The 18,423-nt window shown below is 55.5% G+C and overlaps 1 protein-coding gene across 1 annotated transcript in view; it reads left to right on the forward strand.

Annotated features, from left to right (window-relative positions):
- The first annotated feature begins 650 nt into the window (after positions 1 to 650).
- The window catches only part of SCN5A (sodium voltage-gated channel alpha subunit 5), a 92,760-nt gene continuing 74,987 nt past the window's right edge, over positions 651 to 18,423 (forward strand). The window contains exons 1-2 of the mRNA XM_057316022.1: positions 651 to 776; positions 16,581 to 16,895. Coding sequence (XP_057172005.1) covers positions 16,623 to 16,895 — 273 coding nt within the window. The 5' untranslated portion in view covers positions 651 to 776; positions 16,581 to 16,622. The remainder of the gene's footprint in view (positions 777 to 16,580; positions 16,896 to 18,423) is intronic.

Here is an 18,423-nt window from a genome sequence, read left to right on the forward strand (position 1 = left end):
GTCTCTGAGTCATGTATCCCTGAGTTTGTCAGAGTGTGTCTGCCTCAGCGTGTGTGTCAGTGATGTGTCTGCCTATGTCCATGTGGGTGTGTGTGTCAGTGCAGGTGTGCCTATGTCGAGTGTATCTGTGTCAGCCTCAGGGTATGTCACCATGGGTGTGTGTGTGTGTGTGTGTGTCAGTGAGCCAGCATCAGGGTATGTCCGTGTCCAGGGGTCCCCAGGTCAGTGAGGACGCCTGTGGGTATTCTCCGGTGTGTGCCGGGGTGTGTGCCTGTCCCCGTCCGTGTCCGTGTGGGTGGCTATCTGTAGCGAAGCGTCCCTGGGTCGGTGAGTGTGTACCCCAAAGTGTGCCCGCGTCTGCGTGTGTCTGTCCGTGCCTGCGTGGGCGGCTGTCTGTGGAGGGGCGCCCCCGGGTCAGTGTGGGGGTGTGCGCCCCGGCGGGTGCCCAGGGGTTCACCCTCTGAGCGGGCGGAGCGCCACGTGCGGAGTCCGGGGCGCGTCGCTCTGGGGCGGAGCCAGCCCGGGGCCCCAAGCCCCAGGCCGAGCCCAGGCGGGGCCCGCCCCCGACCCCGCCCCCAGCCCGAGCCCGCGCCGCCCGCCGAGCCCCGGAGCCCGAGCGGAGCGGCGGAGCCGAGACGGCGGCGGCGCCCGTGGGATGCGGGGATCGCGCCCCCGGGGCCGTTGAGCCTGCGCCCAGTGCCCCGAGCCCCGCGCCGAGCCGAGTCCGCGCCGAGCCTCAGCCGCCCATCCCGGGGCCCGGGCCGGGGGACCAGCAGGTGAGCGAGCGCCCCGGCGCCCGGGAGCCCCGGCCCGGCCGGAGCCCCCTCCGCCTACCGCCGCCCAACTTTCCTCCCCGAGGGTCGGAGCTTCCAGCCCCTGCGCACCCCCTCCCCTGCCCCAAGTGCCCCCGGCAGTTCCCTCCCCCATCGCAGCCCCCGAGGCTGGGAGGGGGAGAAGAAAGGGTGCTGATCCGCAGGGCTGGAGGGGATTCCCCGGGGGGAGGGGGGCGTCTGTAATCGCCGTGCGCCCCCTCCCCATCCCTTTCCTTCCGGGTTTCCCGGTGCGCTGTCGAGGGCCGGGGGAGGAGGAGCTGCGGCCCCGGCTTCCCGGCCGACCCTGGCGCAGGCTCGGGGAGGGTCTGGGATTGGGACCCGGATTCCAGAGGCCGGAGACCCCAAGGTCAGAGCGGCGACTAGGCGCGCAGTGAGTGTGGGTCCAGAGAGCCGGGGAGCCGACCGAGCAGGGCTGGGAATGGGGGAGGGGGCCAATCACCCCCTTTCTCTGGGCCCCACTGAGCGGTCCTCTAAGGTTGTCTTCTCTGGGACCAGATCGCTGCCCGTCCTGACCTGGGAAAGATCTCTGCGCACTGAGGGGGTTAGAGATCTAAATGTGTGTCCTATCTCTGCGCGCTTCGACCACGAAGAGATCTCTGTGCCCTCTGACGCCCTAACGGGGCTGCATCTGGTCTCTGTGTGCCTTGAAGGAGGAGAGGTCCCCATGTGTGTCACAACAAGGGAGATCTCTGTGCGCTGGATTGGAGAGAGTTCTCTGCCCTCCTCGCTCTCGCTCTGGCCCAGGCAGATCCACTCGCCTTGACGGGAGGGAGGTGGCTTTCATCCTCTGTGTTATTTGATCGTCTTTGGTGGCACCGGGAGGAAGCGGTTGTGCCTAGCCTTGTGGAGGCTGGAGGTGTGGAGTGGTAGTGCTGGGGGGAATGCTGGGGACAAGGCCCTGGCCATAGGCCCGCCTTTCAAACACCTGTTGGAGGCCAGTGCACAGATGAATCAGGAAGCCATGGCTGAGGTTGGGGCAGGAGCCAGTCTTCTCTTCTTAGAGCCTTGAGACCAGTCCCCCAAGGGCAGGATGAGTCTCCTTTTAGGGTCCTGGGCTGGCATTTCATCCCCCCCCCCCCAGCTGTCTCCCTACCTCCTGCTGAGACCCTAGTCACCTTCCTCAGTGAGCCTGGACAGCTCTGTGGAGACAGGCACACCATATGACCCCCACCATGCGGCAGCGCTTCAGCCCTCTCCCTGATTCCCACCAAACCCCTCAGAATCTAGAGGGACCCCGAGTAGCAGGGACCCAGGCCCCTGCGGCTGTCCTCAACTCCATCTCCTCGCCCTCAACTCCTCCCAGTTGGACTTGAGCAGGTGCACGTGAGTGGGTGGTAATGGAGCTGGAGGGCGGAATGAGGGTGGCACAAGCTGATAGCTCAAACCATGCCGCTGTCACAGGAGCATCGGGAGGGGAGGGTCAGGGGACAGCCAGACTGTGGCACACAGAGTTGATGCTAGAATGTCCAGCCCTGTGCTGAAATGAGACCCATTGAACTTTTAATCTACTCCTGTCATCACTGCCACATTGGACTGGAGGAAACCAAGGCTGAGGGTGGGTCAAGGACTTATCCAAGGTCATCTAGAGAGTCAGTAGATTTGGCGCACCACTCAGGATGAAGATTCCTTGAGAACTACTTCCTGGGGGCCAAAGTGATCTAGGACTGACCAAAGAGGATCTGAGCAGAAAGGAAACAGGATCTGGGGTGCCGAGAACCAGCATTCAGCCCCATGTGGCCTGGGCAGCGGCTTTGCCTCTGGGGTGCTTGGCCCGTCTCTGTGTGGTGATCAAAGCTCCTCTGGAAAGTTTCCAGGATTGACTCACTCAGCATGAAGACTGAGCTCGAAGGAGTGGTGGGAAGCACCAGAGACAGCTGGGAGTTGTGGAGCAGAGGAGGCTGTTGCCCAAGCCATCCCGGAAGGGAGTCCTGGGAACATCCTGGGACAGTGGTCAATGGCAGTCTCTGTTCTGTTCACAGGAAGCTAGTTCCCACTGACCCTTGGGAAGGTTATTGGAAAGGTACACAGTGATTGAAGCGTGGCCCCATAGCCCACCTGAAAGAGGAATGATTACTTTCGGACAGAGGAGTCAAGAGTATCTCTCTAACAAAAATAACCTTCCACATGGGTTTTGAAGGATGAATAGGAGTTTTCTAGATGGAGAAGTTGCAGGGTAGCCGTCAGGACCAGCACGTAAAGTGCAGATTTGTGAAACAACACACTTGTTAGTTCAGCGACCCATTGGGTCTCATGGTGTGAGGGAGGGAAGAGCAGAAGCTAAAGCCAAGGTCACAGTCACGGGGGCCCTTGTGAGCTCTACTCAGGAATTGGGAATTTATCCTCAGTAATGGTACTAAAAATAGCTAACATTCACCAAGTGCTTTCTGTCAGCCAGGCATGGCACTAATCACTTTATAAGGCTCATCTCATGAATTCTTGCATCAACCCGGGAGGTGGGACCATACTAATGATAGTATTGCAGGTGGCCAAACTAAAGGCCCAGAAAGGTTAAATAACTTGCTCACTGTCACACATCTACTAAGTAAGAGGCCTTGGGTTTGAGCCCGGTATCAGTGCATCTGCTCTAGGCTATACTCCCCTGCCAGTGCAGACCATGAGAGCCGTCAGTTGAAGGAGAGGAACAGCCAGGTTATCACAGGTGGTAGAACCTGTGGCATCCCAACTTTCTCTGCTGTTCAGGGACACGCTACTTCTCCCATCCCTAACTTTGATTGCTCATTAAGTGAGATTCCTCACCACCCTACCACACTACGAGAGCAAAGTTCAGGTTGGCAAGCTTGATAAAGAACAAAGGAGAAGTGGCGGATGTTTCGGGGTTCTGATTGGAACTATTAGTACTTCCAGACAGAGATGCCAACGTCCAGCAGTCAGTTGGAGGGAAGGGTCCAGTGCTCAGGCAGGAGACAGGGGCCAGAGGTGGAAACTTGGAATTGTCGGCAGAGGCTGACCATGGGAGCCATGGCAGTGAATTAGATTGTCCAGCAAGAGTGCAGACCAGTGGTCCTCAAGCCTGGCCATATTAGCATCACTTGGAGAGCTTTTAAAAATTGAAAAATAAAAAATAAAAGAACCCTATGCTCAGGCTCCACCCCACAAGGTTTTAATTCATTAGACTCCAGGGTGAGGCCTGGGCATCAGAAATTTTGACAGCACCCAGGTGACCCTAATGTGAAGTAGAGGGTGCAGGAGCACAGGGTTGGTCCAGAGCCCTGAGGCACTCCACAATCGAGGCTGGAGAAGTCTGCAAAGGAGGCTGAGAAGGAGCAGTCGGAGAGGTAGTAGGCAAGCCAGGAGTGGGAGGTGTCACAGAAAGCAAGGAGAGACCATGTCCTGGAGGAAGGGGAGTCTTCTGCTTCCTTTCTTTCTGCTGGAGTGAAGACGTTGCATTCTGAGAAGTTCACGCATAGATCAAGAAGAATGCATAATTTTAAAATGAGTGTCCGTTAGATTGAGGAACAGTGTGGGTGCTGGTGGCCCCGGGCAACAGAAACTCCCTTAATACTTACAGAATGTGGTGCCCACATAGACGGTTAGTTGTTGAACGAACGAATGAATGAATGAATGAATGAATGAATGAATGAATTGGTGAGAATGGGAGCCAGTTTGGAGTGGGTTCAGGAGTGAGCAGGAGGTGAGGACACGGAGACAGCATGTGTAGACAGCTCTTTGCAAGAGTTTGATGGTTTAAGAGGGAGGAAGAAGATAGAGGAGAGCTGACCAGGGGTGGAGTCAAGGGGGAGGTTGTAGGGAAAGCCCAAAGTGAACTCTAGGCATGTGTGTCCGTGCAGTGCACCCATGGGCAGTGCTTATGGGGAAAATACTGTTCCTCACAGTGAGGGGCCAGAGGTCTGAGTTGAAATTGTGCCTCAGAAGGGGATTTTGATGGCAGGAACTGTGTGATTCCTCCTGGGAGTGGGCGACAGGAAGGGGAGGGAGATCTTGCTGTGAGAAGAGAAAAGTGTTCCAGAAAGCAGTGTTTGGGGGCACATTGAGGTTGCCTAGAGCAGATAACTAGGAGGAGAGGGTCTAGGGTCAAACTCCTGTGGCAAACTCTATGAAGGAGGCAGAGAAAGGAGAAGAGATGAAGCCAGGGGGCAGCCTGTGGACAGAGGCTGGACGCTGCAGAGAGCAAAGCAGGCATGGGGGGCTACAGAGTAAGCCAGGACTGGATGCCTACTGCCTTCTGCCACCCTAGACTGGCCTGAAGTGGTGGTCTGAGGCAAAGTTCAGCTTGGGGTGATGGGGGAGAGCCTGGATAGGTCATTCAGCATCTACTGTGCACCATGGAAGATTCTAGAAGGTGTACAATTCAGATTCAATAACAGCTCTCATGAAGGTTACATACTATTGGGGAAAGACAGACTGGATACCACTAAACAAATAGATACAGAAGGTAATTTTAGATCATGACCAGGGCTATGAAGGAAGTAAAACAAGATGATGAGATAGGAGTGACCCTAGACTGGCTGGTCAGGGAAGGCCTCTTGAAGGAGGAGACTGAACTGAGACCTGAATAACAAGAAAGAACCAGGGGCGCCTGGGTGGCTCAGTTGGTTAAGCACCCGGCTTGTGATTTCCGGTCATAATCTCATGAGTCATGAGATCGAGCCTGGCGTCAAGCCCTGCATTGAGCCCCATGTAGGGCTCCGCACTCAGTGGGGGGGTCTGCGTGAGATTCTCTCCCTCTGCCCTGCTGCCCATTCGCAGGCACGCTCTCTCTCTCTCAAATAAATAAATCTAAAACAAACAAAAAATAAGGAAGAACCAATCCAGAGGAAATCTGGAGAAAGAATGTTTTATAAAGAGGGAGCTGCAAGTGCAAAGGCCCGGAGGCAGCGACAAGCTCCTGAGGCGTGGCTCCTGAGGCGTGGCTGGCTTCTGTGGCCAGAGCAGAGAGAATGAGGTGGAGATGGAGAGGTTCCATGCCTCAGTTTCTAACCGCCACCCTTTCCATCATCTGCCCCCTTCAGACTGCCCCTTTTGTTATGCACGGCTTATACCACTGCCTGGGGCTGGCAGTGGTTCCTGGGGATGAGACTATTTTTAGACACAACTCTTCTCTCCGTGGGCCTAGAACATACCGTGTCTTTTTAAGATGATCAATATGGACTGGGTGCTATTTATAGAGACCCCACGTCAATTCTTGGGGCCAGGGACCCTCAAATGGGAGAGGGAGTCCACAAACAGGCTTTTCAGGGGCAAGCACCACAGCTGGCAGAGCACTGCAGCCATGTGACTCATGGACTCTTTGAAACTTCTGTCACCTCCCCTGCCAGGCCACCCTTACCCCAACCCCGCAGAGTCACGGCCATGGGCTGCGGAGCTGGGTACCCACAGCTTCCCCACCTCCAACTTCATTTCCTGGAGGAGTATCTGGTGTGCCCCAAGCCCAACAGAAAACTTAGTGGTCCCTAAAGCTAGAGTCCAGCGAGACAGTTCTGTGAGTCTCTTTGTCCAATCCTCACGCTGTTTACTCCTCTGGATAGGCAGGAAAGGACACCAAGGACCCTCGGGGCCCGGCAGGTTCACCCCTGGGGCCAGAGCAAAGGCTGCTCAGGACAGTGGAGATGGCTGGCTGGGGTTGGGGGCTAGGCGGGCGCACGCATACACACGCATGCGCACGCACACCCCCGCTGGAAGGCAGGGTGGCCCAGAGCTGCCAGGGGAGTGTGCCTGCAGGAGGTGAGATTAGAGCCCAGCCAGGGAAGAGGCACAGAATTTGGAGAGGGGAAAGGGATCAGACTGTGTTCGCGGGCCTGTTGTGGGAAGAGAGTGTTTATGCTCTGCGTCTGGAGTTCAGTTCTTTCTTTCTCCTCTTCAGCTTCCTCTTTTGACTAAATCTCCAGGGAGGCTGTGGGAAGTTGCGCCCCCACAAAGGTGTTAAGCAAGGGAAAGGACGGAGCCGCTCTAATGGCAGCTGTGTGGCTGCGGGAAGGTCCCTCGCCCACTTGGAGATCCCGCTGTTGTCATCCCCGGGGCATGTGCTCCCCTCCTTACAGCCCTGGAGGCCGAGGGCCAGTGCTGGTCAGCCTCTAGGCTCAAGGTCACTCGGGCATGCGGGCGGGGCTAACCCAGGCCTTGCCCAGGCAGTCCCCGTGCTTTCTGGGAGTGGATTTTGAACAGTAGAAAGGCTCTTCCTGGCATCTAGAGGGTGGTAAATGCCTTTCTGGCAGGTATTGATTCCTCGAAGTCCTGTGTGAAGGAAGGGCCTGGCTCCTGGCTCAAGAGGCAGTGTTCAAAGGGATGGCGGGGCAGGGAGAGGTTTGGCTTGAGGCGCTGATTTCAGTCCTCGGGCTACATTAGCCATCCCTCCATCTGGCCAGGCTGGGCAATCTAAGATGGGGGTGGGGGGGGACATCAGACCATGGGAGGGGCCAGCCCAGCCCCATCAATACTTCCTGCGTGGCCATCAAAGCCCCAGCCTCATCGACCTGGGCCAGTAGCAGCGAAGGGGTCCAAAGAGCCCCTCAGAGCCAAAGTGCCTGCCCTTTGCTGCCCAGCGCTGCTGCCTGCCTCAGGGCCCCTGGGAAGAATCCCAGCCCCTGAGTCTAGTCCCCCACCCCCAGCCAAAGGACACCCAGCTGGTGCGGGGGTGTGGGGAGGCAGGGGGCAGAGGCCCACCCACCACAGCCAGACTTGAGCAAAAGAAGGCACAGGAGCTGGGCTGGCCGTTTGCAGCGCCAACCCCGCCACCACCACCACCACTGTGGTGGGTCGGATGCAGCACAGACTGCCAGTTAAATAAAGCGACAGCTATTGCTAACAAAAGTGGAAACCCAGGGAAAGCCCCCACTCGCTTGCTGAGCTGGGTGCCTGTTAGATGTATAATTGCTGAGTTTCTGTTTCAGGAAATGTCTGAGGGAAGGAGAGAAAAATACTCCCTAAGGATCCCCCGGGGGCGGCTGTCCCCAGAGAGAGCTGGACTTCGGGTCCTTTCCAGTCCTCGCCTTTTGTGATTGAGTTAAGGACTTGTCCCCAGCTGGGTCACGTGTGGTCACAGTGCATTGCAAAGGGAACTCAGATGGCAGTCACCGACAAATAACAAAGTAAAAGTCTTGGGAGCATTATGTCGAGTGGGAACATTTGACGCAAACAGCCCATACAGTATGCTTCTATATACGCGAAGTTCTAGAACAGGCCAAGCGAGTCTATGGTGATAGAAATCAGAAAAGTTGACCAGAAGCCGGCACTAGGGAACTTTCTGGGGGTGGTGGGAGTGTTTACTATCTTAATTGAGGTGGTAGGTACACAAGTATATACGTTTTTAGAACTCATTCACCTATACACCTAAAATCTGTGCATTTTCTTATATATATATATATATTATACATCAATTTCAAAGAGTATTGGGGGAGAAGGATTGCAGATGTGCCCATACTGTCTCACAGACAATTTTGTGGCATAGATTTTGTGTATGGGTGGATTGGCTTCTCTCTCTCTGGGGGCTAAGGGCCCCTAAGCCCCCCAGGTTTCTCTAGGGCACTTTTGTCCCCCTCAGTGCACACAGTAGGTCCTCCATAAATGCTTGGGTTGCCATGGCATCAGTGCGCCATTCCCCTGGGAAAACTTTTTTTTTTTTTTTTTTAGCCCAGGGGTTGAGAAAAATGAGCTGAAAGAAATGGGGCTGGAGGCTTAAGATGCTGATTGCCGTCTCATAGGCACCTGTGTGCCAGCTGGGTGCTTCCTGGGCCACAGGTGGGCATGTTTCTGGCCCAACTGTGTGTAGTGTGTGGGTATAGATGGTCCAAGGTGTGGGGCAGCAGCACCCTGGTTGACTGAGCCGGCTCTCTGAGTTCTGAGTTGTGTGGTCGCGTAGTGGATCCTCCAGGCCCCCACCCTGGAGACCTGGGGTCCCTAGGCAGCCCTGGGCCTTGAGTCACATCTCAGTGTCCTGGCATAACGTTACAGACCCCCTGTGCATGAAGCAATAAACGGGTTACAAGGCAGACTCAGGCCTGGAGGAAAGTGGATGCCATGTGCCCTGTGGAGGGGGCCCTGAATGACTTGGGGAGTTTGCAGTTCCCCTGACCTGGCACCAGCAACACCACGGAACTGGAGATGAATGAGCGGCTTCCAAGCCCCCATAGGGCCCTGTCCTTACTGTGAGGAAGGAGGAGTGTGAAAAAACAGGGGCTGTGGCTGAATCCAGGGTTCAAGCCAAAGGTGCCCTCGCCCCATTCCAGCGCTCCCCTCAGCTCCCACTCCAGAGGGAGGGGCCTGGTCTCAGGGACCCCATTTTATCCTGCTTGGGAATCACTTAGAGCAAGCAGGTGGGGTTTTCTTGTCAGCTGAATTAGCCTCGGCTTCAGCCCGAGCGTTGGAATAAATGAGATGCAAATGCATGTAAATGAGGGCATCCCCGGCTTCTGGGGTGGGCGTGTTCGCCTCCAGAAGGGATGGAGTGGGGGATTCTGCAGGACTTCCCCAGAGTGCTGGGGGCTGGGATCGGGACTGGAGAAGGAAAGCCCCCTCGGGATCGTCCTCCCCAAAGATCGGGCTCCGGACTAGACAGAGTTAATGCCTGTGCAGCCTCAGAGGAGCGGAGCCTGCAGGGAGCCGGTTAGCTGAGGCCCTGCACAAGGACGTGCCAATGTGCCTTTGATCTGGGAGCAAGGACCTGAATGCACAGGCCACGAGCACCAGCTGGCACCCCCACTGAGCCTTTGTCCAAGCCGTTACCCTGGGAGAGCCCGGACTGTGCAGATAATTGCCGGGGCTGGAGGGATGCTGTCGACCCCTCCCACTGCCCCCCTCTCTCCCACCCCCCCTCCCAACCTGTGGCTCCAGCCTGCACAAACACCCACAGCCACTGCCCCAAACCAGGGTGGCCACTTTCTGGGCTGCTGAAGACAACTCTCCTTCAACCCATCCCCGCCCCCTCCTCCCCCTCCGTTTCTCTCCCCTCCCCCATCCCCAGGCTAGCCTGAAGCCGAGCCCAAAGCAGGTGGAACTCTGTAAGGCGGGGAGGGAATGCCATCCAATGGAGATAGAACGAGAACTACAAATGTGAGCCACATCTGCAACTTAAAATTTTCTAGTAGCCACATTTTAAAAAGTCAAAAGAAACAAGCGAGATGAATTTTAACATTTCAATTAACGTAGTATAGCCAAAATATTATCAGTGTAAATTGTAATCAATGTTTAGAAAATTAATAATGAAATAGTTGACATTCTTTACCATACGAAGCCTTCGAACTTGGTATGGACTATAGAACAGCACCTCTGATGAGCACCAGCCACATTCCAAGTGCTCAGTAGCCATGTGGGCTGGGGGGCTACCGTGTTAGACAGGGCAGTCCAACAGTGCCAGAGCTGGAGAGAAAACCTGCTAGGGAATCATCTCGGACAGGGAAACTGCTGACTCTCTGGGCATTGGCAGAAATCGGCCAGGTCTCCCTGGGAGCAGCTGCCCACACATGGGCCAGGCTGCCGAGAGGGAGGACCAGCCTCAGAGGAGGCCAACAGGGTGGGACTCCTAGCTTTGTAGCGAGGAGCATAGACATCCCCCGCCCATGTCACAGGTGGACCATGCCCCTTCCTCCCCGCGCTCTGTGCCAGCAGAGGTAGGAGGCAATGTAGTGCCTTGGTGAGACCTGGCTTCAGACAGACTGGGGCTTGCATACTTAACCTCGAAGCATCAGATTTCCCTTTGTAAAACAGATAATAACCTCCCCTCTCCCTAGAATTGTTGCAAGAATGAAATAAGGTGATCACAGCAGCACTTAAAGCAGTCCCAGGCACATCACGTGATCCTGCTGGGTTGGCTCACCCAGCTCATGGCTGAGAAAACCGAGGCCCAGAAAAAGGAGGCGTTGTGACGTTGTTCTCCAAGCTCACAGTGTTAGTGGCTGGGCAACAGGAAGGTTAATCTGGCACTCATTCATTCATTCACCAGGCCCTTAGAGGCACCTCTCCTGGGCCAGACTGTGCTTTGGGAGCTCAGGACACAGCTGAAGGGAGAGGCAGATGCGGAAAGAAATTACTCCATCGTGTGATGAAGTGGGTATAGGAATGCAAGTGTGCTGGGAACACAGAGAAGGGAAGGCCAGCCAGGCAGGGAGGGTAGGTTGGGCAGCGAGACAGGTTTTTCAAAGGAGGATCCTCTGAGTTGGATCTCATAGGGAAAAAGGAGTGACCACAACAACCACAACGATAAGAGCAACTGGCATTCATTAAATACTTCCTGTGTGCTGAGCATGTGCGAGTACTAATAATCTATGCCTCAGAACAGCCCTGTGTAAGAGGTATGATTATTAACCCCATTTTACAGATGGGAAAACTGAGGTGGAAACCCATCACTTAACTTGCCCAAGACACATGGCAATAAGTGGCCAGGACCCAGACCCACATTGGCAATCTAACCATGTCCCTATCCCACATAGAAACAGAATATCTTGCAGAGAGGAAGTAGGGAGGCCAAAGGCGGAAGCAGAACCGGGCACAGGGCTGGGTTCTCTGGCCCAGGGCGTTTCCTCATGGCCCATCTCAGCAAGGCTGAGTGGAAATGTCTTTACAAGCCACCACGGAGTCTCTTTGCTGATGGCTCGTCCTCATCTCCCCATCATCACTTGTTGATTTAGGATCCATTACCTTGGGAAGAAAAGTGTTCTATGAAGTCATTTGTAGGACCATGTACCCAGCGGGTGCTGATTACATGTTCATTGAATCATTCGATTAATAAAAGGAGTCTATGAGTTGAGGTGTCAATTAGTTTTAACTCATTCTCCTCAAGGAAGAAATGAATTCACTCCCTCTGCCCTCACCTCCACCTGTGGGGAGTGAGCCCTGGCTTCAAGGGCACCCGCACGCTCACCCTGAGCCTCTTGCTGAAGGACCGAGGAGCAGTGGAATCCAGGGCCATGGGGCAAGGGCACGGGTGAGCTGAGTCTCCAGGGCGAGAGAGAGGAGCCAGATCAGAGGAAGCTGGTAGAGATTTTCTAGGAAGCCTGGGAACCACTTCCACAGAGCGCCTTGCATAAATTTACATGGCAAAGAATATTCTTTGCATGCTGTGTTCCAGAGGCTGCGATTCCCAGGCGACCAAAATGCTAGAGGTGACTCAGGATGTTGGAGCATGCCTGCCTTGGGATCCAGGAGGGGAACGGGCTGGAAAGCACCACAAGGAGGGATTAGGCTGGAGTCAGTCCCCTCTTTGCCCCTCAGGGGACCAACCTTTCTGGTTTGTCCTGGACCAAAGGCTGTCGCCTCTCAGGATGCAGGAATCTTAGTGCTGAAACCAGAGAAGTCTGGAGCATCACTCCCCAACCCTGGACAGTACCCACAGTGGCACTCTTGTCGTGTTCCACATTGTGGCATTGTAACCACCATGGATTGAGCACCAGCTGTGAGCCCCATACGTTCAGGAAAATCTTCCTTTAGGAAGGCCAACTGAAGAGACAAAAAGCAGACAAGTCCAGAGGGCTCTGGTTTCTGGTGTGGACAGTCACTATTCTCCCTCACAGCATCTCCACCCTATTTTGAATATCCCTATGTACAGACCAGAGACTCAGAGGAGAAGGGACCCGGCCCTCCCCTAAGAAGGGGTTTTCAGGCTGTTTGGTGAAATCAGACTCACCCTGGGGACTATCAGGGAGCAGCCATGGCCAGGAAGCAGGCAGGGGCTGGATGCCCAGAGGAGGGAGGTCAGTGTGGGTGGGCCATCATAGAAGGTATCCTGGAGGAGGTGGGGCGGTGAGGAGAGCCTGAGGTGGCCCTGCCATTGCCCAGGGCAGGGGACATGTTTGGGAATGGCTGAGCCAGGGAGTGGTGGAGCTGCAGGATGGAGGGAAAGAGGGAGGACACCGGTGGCCGTGAGGTCAGCATGGTCCCAGCTGGGCGACGAGGCCTGCCCCTGGACAGTGGCTTTGGGAGTGGAGGCTGGGATGTTTGATGGGGGTGGGGGCGTGTAGCCGGTGTCAGAGGAAAGGAACAGGAGGAAACAGTTTGAAAAGCTGGCTTCACAGTTTGCTTCCCTGCACTCTCGGGAGCCAGCAGAACTTTGGAAGAGATTCCCCCAGTAACCAAAAACTGATAAACTTGCTGGGGCGCCTGGGTGGCACAGCGATTAAGCGTCTGCCTTCGGCTCAGGGCGTGATCCCAGCGTTATGGGATCGAGCCCCACATCGGGCTCCTCCACTGTGAGCCTGCTGCTTCCTCTCCCACTCCCCCTGCTTGTGTTCCCTCTCTCGCTGGCTGTCTCTATCTCTGCCAAATAAATAAATAAAATCTTAAAAAAAAAAATGATAAACTTGGGACAGGAGGGGGTTGAGGGCCCCTTGAGCTTGAGTGAGGCTGACAGAACAGGCACAACTGGTCTGGGAAGGGTGGTCAGCTGGAAAAAGCCATCAGGCATTCTGATGCAGACAGAGAAGCCGGCCTGGACGAGGGGGTGCTGCTTCTAGAGGAATGGTCTTGGAATCTAATCAAGCCCAGCCTCCCCCACGTGTTCGATCTGTACAAGACAGAGACCTCCTGTTCTTCCCCAGCCAGTGGTGGGGCCTCCCCCGGAGAGCTGGAGGCCTGACGTCCTAGGCCTGCGGGGGACGGCTGGGCCTGAGCCTGGACCATCCTCGGGCCACCTCCAGCCCCTCCTTATGCTGGCATCACCGGAAACCTTGCAGCCAGGGCTCAGCCAGTCTCGGCCACAGGCAGGGCGTGGGCCCTGAGCTGCTGAAGGAAGAGTAAGGTCAAAGCCAGGTGCAGGCAAGGGGAGAACAAGGGAGAAAACGGATCCATCCTTCCTGCCCGCCCCACACCGCCTGCGGGCCCAGAGACAAAGGACACTCTTGACTGGTTTACTTTGGAACCTGAGGCTGCCTGGCTGCTGGGCAGCAGGGAACTTCATCTGGTTTCAGAAACCACGGAGTTCCAAGGATTCGGGTGCTCTACTGGAGGCCCCCGGGGATAAGACCCTTCCTCAGTCCTAGGCCTCCACCGTCACTTCTCTATTACCATGTGCAATAACGAGATCTAGCAGCGGGTCTAGTAAGCATTGTAATTGTGAAATATCCATGAGCATTCATGATTCTGAGATACTTGGGGCACCTGTCACAGAGCAGGAAAATATTGGCAGGTTCTGTTGGTCACAGGCACTGCTAAGGCTATCACTTTGCCACCTGCATTCCTAATTGAGGGAAGGGCTCCATTGCACTTAGAAGTTGGTAAAAATGAGGAGCAGTTCCTTCTGCCCCGAATTCTTTCCTATCCATCCAAGAGGGAACCCTGAACTCCACAGACAAGCAAAGCTATCTCTGCCCTTAGCAGTCTGGAGAGTGGCTGCCCCCGGCCAGGGAGGGTGGGTAGTTGGCGACCGGAGGCGAATCCAAGTGTGAGGGACGGGGGACAATTTTTTTCTTAACCTGGCTGCTGTTACCAGCTGTGTTTGGTTTGCGGAAATTCATCCACCTGTGCACTTAGAATACGTGCGCCAACCTGCATGAATCATTGATTTTAATACACATTTCTAAACACCTTTACTAGAACAGACGTCTGTGCAGGTGTGGGCTTGTATGTGCACACACACTCTCTCTCTCGCACACGCACACACACACACGCACACACACACACCAGTATATAGCGGCTTGCCCCTGCAGGTCCATGGGCATACACGTGTCTCCAGAACCCTTGCAGGCATGTGGACACAGATGGATACAGTGAGACAGAGAACACTATTTTTAGGAAATAATTCCAAGCCAAAGAGGAGGCTTCCTGATTTACTTGACTAGTGATTGCTGATGGTGGAGAGGATTGCCCTGCAAAGGGCTACTGTCATCCTGGCTGGCTTTTTTTTCTTTTTCCTTTTTTCAATAAAGACTAATGACTTTATTGTTTTTGGAAAAATAATACAAGACCATCATAAGTAATTCAAGCACTAAAGGAAAGTACAAAAAAGAAAGTGTAACATGACCCACATTTTTACCAGCGAAGGAAAAAAATCACCATTCACCTTTGGTGACGAGTGTCACAGACACCTTTCTTGTTCATTCCAAGATGGAAGCTAGACAGGGACATGATTTCATAAGATGGGAACCTACTCCCTCACCTGCTATTTTTAACAAAGATGTTCCTTTAGCTTGATTGAAACAGAGCAACAAGACCCTGAAGGATGGAGAGGTTCTTAAAGTGCTAGGTCCTAGGACCTCTCTCTCCTCTGGCTTCCCTTCACACATGCCTTGCTGCACTTCCCTGGGGACAAGAGGTGCCCTTTTGAGGACTGGCTGTGTTATGCTTGCTCGCTGTTTACCTGTCACCTGGCCAGGTGCCTACCTCCCAGCAGTCCTGGGCCGGTCCTGGGACCTTTGAGGGCTGTGTGCAAGGGTCAGTACGGGGGATCGCTGGGGTCATTGGTGACATGTTTTACAGGAGTGAGATCAAGGCAAAGCCTGCCTTTGGTTGACGGAAAGGGATTCTGTCCTGGCAGACATCTCCAACAGGTGTCCACCCTGCCCTCTTGAGCTGGTGCCCGGCCATTCCTGGGTTGGATGTGGTAATTAGCGACACTGCCTCTGCCTTCCCGGTGGTGTCCCAGTCAGGAGCTGTGCCTACCACATCCTGTTTTGCTGGGACAGTCAGGAGCACATTCTTCGGTCTCCATGTCATAGGGAGAGTATGTTCACACCAGGTCCTGGATCGTTTGAGGCCACCGGGGCCCACATTCTCCCAGTTGGGCGTCACGTGCGTGTGCTGGTCGGACACCCTCGTGGATGGTGGTCACTGTTTCCTGGTTCTGTTGTCCCTCGGGATCAGCCCTCATTTGTTTGGATTTCAGTGGCGGGGAGCACGCGGAGAGTTGTGACAAGCCCGAGATGCTCCATCTGAGTTTCCCATCTTTGGAAGAATTCTCACCCTGGGGATTTGGGGGGATCCCCTCATCAGGCATTACCACAGTTGTGGACACCAGGGTGCCAGCATCTGGATGACAACTCCAAAGTCGTGACCCTGCTGTTTCCAAAACCCCATGGCATTTGCCTGGATCTCATTTGGCAGACACAGGTGCCCCTTCAGTTACCAGATGTTGGCACCTCCATGCCCCAGGGAAAGTCTGGGCGCCCTCCCCCTGCAGGCACATGGTGCTGTGGGGAGACAGACAGAGTATCCCCCACCCTTTGGCCCCACCGTCCAGGCTGCATCCGCCCAGAAAAAAAGCTCCGTGTTTGGGCATCGGTCCAGGAGGGCTCAGATCATCTTCCACAGGGCTCCAGGCTTTCCTATAGAAGAGACAAGCTTGAGAGGAGGGATGGCACTGAGTACCTTCTAATGCCCTTCCCTCACCTCCATATTCTTCATCATTCCTTCCATCGTTTCTTTGTTCAGGACCAGCTTTGCCAAGGCCCTGGGATGAAAAGATGACAGGTCCCAGCCCTGCCCCAGGGAGTGTCCCTCCTAGTCCAGAGAGTGTCAGCACCTCTGTGGGAAGTGTCTCAGTCGGCTAGGTTCAGGAACCCACAGGTGCAAGTGTTCCCTTTTGTGTCGAGTGGGGCAGAACAAAGGACTTCAGTGACACAGCCACTCTTGCCTACTTGCCATCAAATGTGTTCACTGGGACGAGAAAGGGACCCTCCTGCAGGTCCCCATGCATAGCCCACAGCCGGGAGGACACTAGGTTTGCCCAGGCCAGCGTCGGCCAGGTGTGCCTCTGGAGAAGTTGGGAACTGTGGCCGGAACCATCTCTGCAAACTTTGTCCTTCCCTCCACCAGCACAGCCTGTGTTCTCTGGCTTCCCCACAGGCCACGCGAGGACCGCCTGTGCCCCAGAAGCAGGATGAGAAGATGGCAGACTTCCTGTTACCTCGGGGCACCAGCAGCTTCCGCAGGTTCACCCGGGAGTCCCTGGCAGCCATCGAGAAGCGCATGGCGGAGAAGCAAGCCCGAGGCTCGGCCGCCTCGCAGGAGAGCCGGGAAGGGCTGCCCGAGGAGGAGGCTCCCCAGCCCCAGCTGGACCTGCAGGCCTCCAAAAAGCTGCCAGATCTCTATGGCAACCCTCCCCGAGAGCTGATCGGGGAGCCCCTGGAGGACCTGGACCCCTTCTATAGCACCCAAAAGGTGACTGCCACCCACCTCTCTGCCCACTCCTTCCTGCAGCTCCCCTGTCAGCACAGACGATAGGGAGAGGGCCTCGCCTCCATATGGGGCTGCGTTCAGGGTGGGCTCCCTGGGCTTTGGGGGAGTGAGTCATTGGGGATCTATATTCCAATCACTTTCATTTTAGTCCAGAATAAAAGCCAGAATTATGCAGCCTGTTATGGTTTGGTGTTAGAAGAGAAGGAGCGGGCAGCCACAGTCGAAGTCTTGTCTCCTTGTGGAGTGCCTACTGTGGGGGTCGTCTGTGGTTAGACTTTCCCCTTGGGCAGACTCCTGCCGTCCTGCGGGCTCTATGATTTGGAGTTGGGCCCTAAGTCCTGTCCTGAGTTGAGTTTGGACCCCAGAGCACAGCATGTGTCCCTGCTCCTACTAGGGACAGCACGTAGCCCGCACACTCAGGCCTGGAGGATTCACTCAGCATTGGCTGTGCCTTGGTAGCTCAGGCTGGGGGCCTTGCAGCAGCTCCTGGGCCTTGCCGGCTGGCAAGGGGACTATGAAGGCCAGTGGAAAGTCTGAGAGGGGTCGGGAGGGAGCTTGTTCTGCCATTGTCCTCCTGAGGGTAGGGAGAGGAAGTAGCTTTTGTCCACTAGGCAGGGTGACTCAGGCTCTCTCCCAGCAGGGATTTCCACCCAGGAGGTGGATTCCCCCATCTGGGTGCCCTGCCCTGGCCTCACCTGTCAGAGACCACAGACACACAAGCCTCCCGCAGAAGCCTGGTCCCCAGCTGGTTGCCCACACTTCCGGGCCTCACTGCTGCAGGAAGGCAGGTTTGCATCTGGTGGAGGCCTTTCCCCAGAAGGCCAGGGACTGAGGAAGAAGGTGGCTGCTCACATTACTGCAGTCAGTACCGGGGCTGGGGAAGCACTGGAGGGCCGACGGGGTCGGTGCTCACAGGGCAAGTGTGAGCATGCGACAGTGTGAATCCTGTGTGTCTGTGTCTCTAGGCACCTGAGTGTGTGTGGCCGTGCTGGGAGATTGCATTTAAGAGACAAAGAGCCTGGGGAGAGGTGTGGCACACAGTTGTCTCCATGTGTAATGGGAGTGGGTGATGGTGTGTGTGGGTAAAGGGAGAGCCCACCCAGTCTGTTTGCACAGGTGCAAGAAGAGACCTTGAACCTGGCTGTGCTTCCCCCTGGTTCAAGTGACACAGGTGGGGTTGGGATCAGAGTCAGGCTGGAATCTGGGATTAGTCAGGGTAGGTGGGTCTAGGTCATGGTTGGTCACAGCTGGAAGTAAGAATTAGGGTCGGGGTTAAGGCCAAAGCTGGTGGCCAGTCCAGCTTTCAGTGGCAACACAGAGTGGCAGCTACGTTCGAGTTGGCTGTGGCAGGCAGAAGGCATGGCAGGAGGACCCAGCTGAGGATGCCGTCAGGCTGGGCTGGGTCAGGGCGCTGGAAGCGGTCAGGGACACTGTTTTCTATCCCTGTGATCAGGAATACTTGAACCACGGCCCAGGTATGACTCTGGCCTCTAACCTTCTGTCTCTCCTT

Source organism: Ursus arctos, unplaced genomic scaffold (assembly GCF_023065955.2).
Source record: "Ursus arctos isolate Adak ecotype North America unplaced genomic scaffold, UrsArc2.0 scaffold_20, whole genome shotgun sequence".
Taxonomy (NCBI): domain Eukaryota; kingdom Metazoa; phylum Chordata; class Mammalia; order Carnivora; family Ursidae; genus Ursus; species Ursus arctos.